We start from the raw sequence: 4,190 nt of genomic DNA, 5'->3' as shown, positions 1-4,190 counted from the left end.
TTAATTTGGATTTGCCGCGAGCCGGGCCACAGCGGTCGTGCCAGTCGGTTCCGCCGGTCGAACCAGGCGCGGAAATTTGGAAGGCATTTCTGGAAGATGTTTATCTTCCTTTTCTCCAGACGGTGACGCGGCGCCTTTAAGACAGGGAGGGGAGACATATGTACATAGATATTGCCATTTTCTTTGACTAATAAGACGACACCTCCGCCATATTGGATGTGGCGAACATGGATCTCGAGACAAGAGGGTTGACACTTGTGCCAGGGAAACGTTTAATTTTAAGGTTCAGGGTGTTCCTACGACCCTAGTAACTAACAGCCGGGAGGACAGTCGGAGTGCACCACTGGCTGGGCATGAGCACGGAACATCACCTGCGGCTGCAAGGCAACTTCTACATTTTTAGACGTCAGTGCCAGAAACCCACCCATGGAGCTCAAAGTCGCAGGCACCAGTTTGATGTCATTTTATGCACACAGGTTAAAGTTAAAATCATTTTGAGACCCAAATTGACTCCTCCAGCGGACAAATGTATGAACACAATGTACCCCCCCACCCCCCACAAGAGCTATACACACGATCACGTAATCACCCGCAAACCTAACGTTGGGAAAAGCAAATGGCTGCCTACTTTCGTGGGAGACCTGATGCGGTGGCACGGGACGCACTTTGGCGGCGTGCTCACAATCGGCGCTCACGTGACCCGATGACAATTTTTTTTTTGAAAAAAGAGCGATCACAACAGCTCAATTGTAGAGCGTTAACCGCTAAACAACTTCCGCTCATGGAGGTCACGCCCCACCGGAGGTGAATGGTGACCTTTTTTTTTTGTTTTTTTTTTCATTTTGAATCACAAATAAGTAGAAGAGCCGTTTTAGATTTGTGTCTCGCGCTATACTGTTTTCCTTGTAGAATGAGCAATAGCAATTGAAAAGCAAACTTATTAGACTTTTCTTGTTCTAAAACGAAACTTAAATAACCAGTCGATTTTTCCATTTTTAATACTGTATCTGCTTCCAAACGTCATATCCAGTGACTAGAAGAGACACGAACCGAAGAATCTTAAATCTTTCTCCGCTGCTGCGCCGACTCAGAAGAAAGAAGGCAGCAGCAACTGAAGGACGTCTTCGGTCTGAATGCAAAAACTCAAGAGAAATAAATTACGGTCGTATTTTGTTTCCCGGGTTGTGTTAAATAATCACATAATAGTAGCTCGGATAATCAGAATTTCAATTTCCAAATGTTAAACAAGAAACGGGAGATGTCTCGTTCCCGTTCAATGTAGACAGCAACACTGCCTTCTCGCGAACAGAAACGGGATGGCACTTTCAACCGTGAAAATGAGACGTGTGTGTGTGTGTGTGAGTGAGTGAGTGTGAAAAAAATAAATGCGCACGTGCGCACATCCACAAAAGCACGTTTGACAAATCAAATGAATGAAACAAGTCGTGACGAATGCAAACGCACAACATTTATTGAAAATCTCGGAAGTATTTGTGTAAATAATTTTTGAGAGATGCCCAGGTCATTTCCATGTGGAGTTTGTGGACATCAACTTGCAGAGTTTAGAGCTACGGCCTAGCTGTCAAATCGTTGGCTGAGAAATTTTGTGTGAAGATGACTGTATCAGAACTAGCCACTTCATAATATGCCCACTTGAAATGAAAACCACGGGATCAGGTATAAAGGGTGTGTAATGTATTTTATTATCAACCAAATATCCAAGATGTTTTGCTGAAATATGAAGCGACCACCTTAATTAAAAAGGACTCAGAAAGTCTTTTAAAAATGGGATTATAAAAACTATTTGTGAATACAATGATATGGCCGGGCATCAATCAGTCACGATACCTTGGCCGAAGGTTACTTTTATTTGATTAAAAGGAAAAAAAATAAAAACATGTCTTTGTCCCCAAGAGTAGGGGCAGCGACCATTTTTTCTACTTCCGGTTGGCGCTGGCGGTGCCGATCACGCAGTCGTTGACCTGCCAGGGCAACAGAGACAAAAGACATCACGTGAGGAAATCTCTTCTTCTTGTCATCCTACGCAAACTGAAGTCACAAAATGTCAAACGAGGCCAGGGTGAAGCTCACCTTGCTGGCGAATCTCAAAGAATTGAGCGTTTCCCCAAAGCTGTCCGGCTCTGGAGCAATGTTGACGAACATCAGACTGGAGAGAAAACAAAAAACTAAGTGGCTGAGCAACAGTTAATAAATAAATAAACAAGAATAAGAAAGACAAGAAAACCTGCGAGTTTCATTTCTTCATTCATGTTATGTTTTGTGTTTTTCTGTGCAAAATGTTTTCAAATATGTCCTGCCTTTGAGTCCAGTAATAAGTGAAAAAGGAATCAAAGTTTGTCCTCACGTTTTGCTGTTCCCGCCCAGGCAGCCCTGCAACAGGTAGGTGAGCTTTGAGTTCCTGTAAGGAATGAAAGTATCCTGCAACACGCCAACAAGTGCTCTGTTAGATACATGAACACGTGACACGACGACTTCATTTGAACACCGTTGAAGCGTTTCGTTTCAAAGTGATACCTCGACATCAAGCGCCATCTCCACAAATTGCTTTCAACGTCCGACCACTGACAGGAGAGAAAGACGGGTTTGCTCACTGACCTTGTTGGCCAGTGCGGTGATGACGATGCCCAGGTTGGACAGGGAGCTGTTGATGGCGGTCATCTCTTTGAAGCGCTCGCCCTGAGACTGACTCTTCACCATCCGCTCACTCCCTGCTAGGTCCACCAGACACAGGGTGGCTGGGCACACAAGCAAAATTTAAGATGGTGATAGTGTTTAAAAAAACGGGGTCGTGAAACATTTCTTGACAAGATAGCAAGGTGCACAAAATGCTCATTCATTTGTGGCCTCCACCTGCTGAATGCTCACGCAGTGCAGAAAATAACTAAGAAATAGCTCCGATGTTACAGATGTTTTGAACTCTATTCGTGTAGGATGTAATTCGCACAGGAATTGATTCTTTATCCTCAGTGAGGAATGACTAAAATCACTGTTGCTGATTGAGAAATGAGCCGTCTGTATAACCATTTCTGGATTTTACTTCCCCCCCCAGATATGGACACACACACACACGAGCAGCTCAATGTTTTTTTGAATGTCATCATTTTATGAAGTCCAATCTGATCAGGTTTCTAATTAAAAACACATTCTTCCATTTTTTTGGCTCCATGGGGATTTAAGCTTGGCACACCAAAGCATACGCGCGACGGCGTGCATTTCCAACCGTCGTAATCAGTCAAGCACTCACAGCTGCTTTTGACATCCCTGCCCACGTTGACGCCCTCAATGTCGAGCTGGAAGACAGAATGCGAGCGGGAGGAGCGGTCGTTTTGGGTCGTCTGGGCCGTGGAGCGGTTCTGGTTGGCCAAGGCGATCAAGCACAGGACCTGCAGTGGTCAGAGAGACAGCCATTAGGTTGGTCCATGTCGTGCTAGTGTTGTGTGTGTGGAGCCTGTTGAACGTCTCAAAGTTTGGCTCTGGCGACCCCTAGCAGGGGAAATGACACAATTTACTGCCTACAGAGATAGACTCCGTGGGCAGGGGGGGTACCTGGTCCTCATTGGAGACCTTCTGGTAGGTGAGGTTGGTGATGGTCATCTTGTTGCCGGTCGACTTGCGTATTTCGTGTTCTGGCCTCTTGCTGGCCTTGTCCGCGTAGAGCAGGTCGCGCAGGCACTCGTTGTAAATCTCCACAAAGCTGGCCGTGAAGGAGAACTGCCGGGAGGACAGTCTGAGTGCATCGCTGGCCGAGGACGAGCAATGCACATCGCCTGCTGCCAGGCAACTTTGACATTTTTACACGTCATCCAATACGCGACAGAGAAAGACAGATGGCGACGCATGCTCACAGGCAGATAGACGGCACCAACACACACTCGTTCGTGGAATGACCCAGAAAGGCACTCATGAGCTCAGAGATGCGGGCACACAAAGACACAGAAAGAGATCCAAAGACACGCACTCAAAAACAGAGATAGAGATCTCTCTCTCTCTAATATTATATTATATAAAACCTCACTGAAACTCCATCTCCCGGTTATAAAACTAGCTAATTCTAGCGAAGATGGCCTTTGTTTTTTGTGTTTGTCAATTCACACCATATACGATCTTGCGGGCTTGATTTGAAATGGATTTGCTTTGGTATTGCTGTACATACGCAGTCACGGATGAGC

At 45.6% G+C, this 4,190-nt stretch overlaps 1 protein-coding gene across 1 annotated transcript; it reads right to left on the bottom strand.

Moving 5' to 3' along the window:
• Nucleotides 1–1,682: 1,682 nt before the first annotated feature.
• LOC109527166 (carboxy-terminal kinesin 2-like) lies at nt 1,683–3,813 on the bottom strand (the record flags this gene model as incomplete). Its single annotated transcript, XM_019888908.1, has 6 exons — nt 1,683–1,982; nt 2,092–2,167; nt 2,366–2,439; nt 2,617–2,756; nt 3,266–3,404; nt 3,568–3,813. Coding segments are annotated over 6 exons (720 nt in total), but the record flags the coding sequence as incomplete, so codon positions are not given.
• Between the last annotated feature and the right edge of the window lie 377 nt (nt 3,814–4,190).

The sequence above is a fragment of the Hippocampus comes genome, unplaced genomic scaffold (assembly GCF_001891065.2).
Source record: "Hippocampus comes isolate QL1 unplaced genomic scaffold, H_comes_QL1_v1.1 scaffold674, whole genome shotgun sequence".
Lineage (NCBI taxonomy): Eukaryota > Metazoa > Chordata > Actinopteri > Syngnathiformes > Syngnathidae > Hippocampus > Hippocampus comes.
This window is presented reverse-complemented; position numbering and strand designations above follow the sequence as displayed.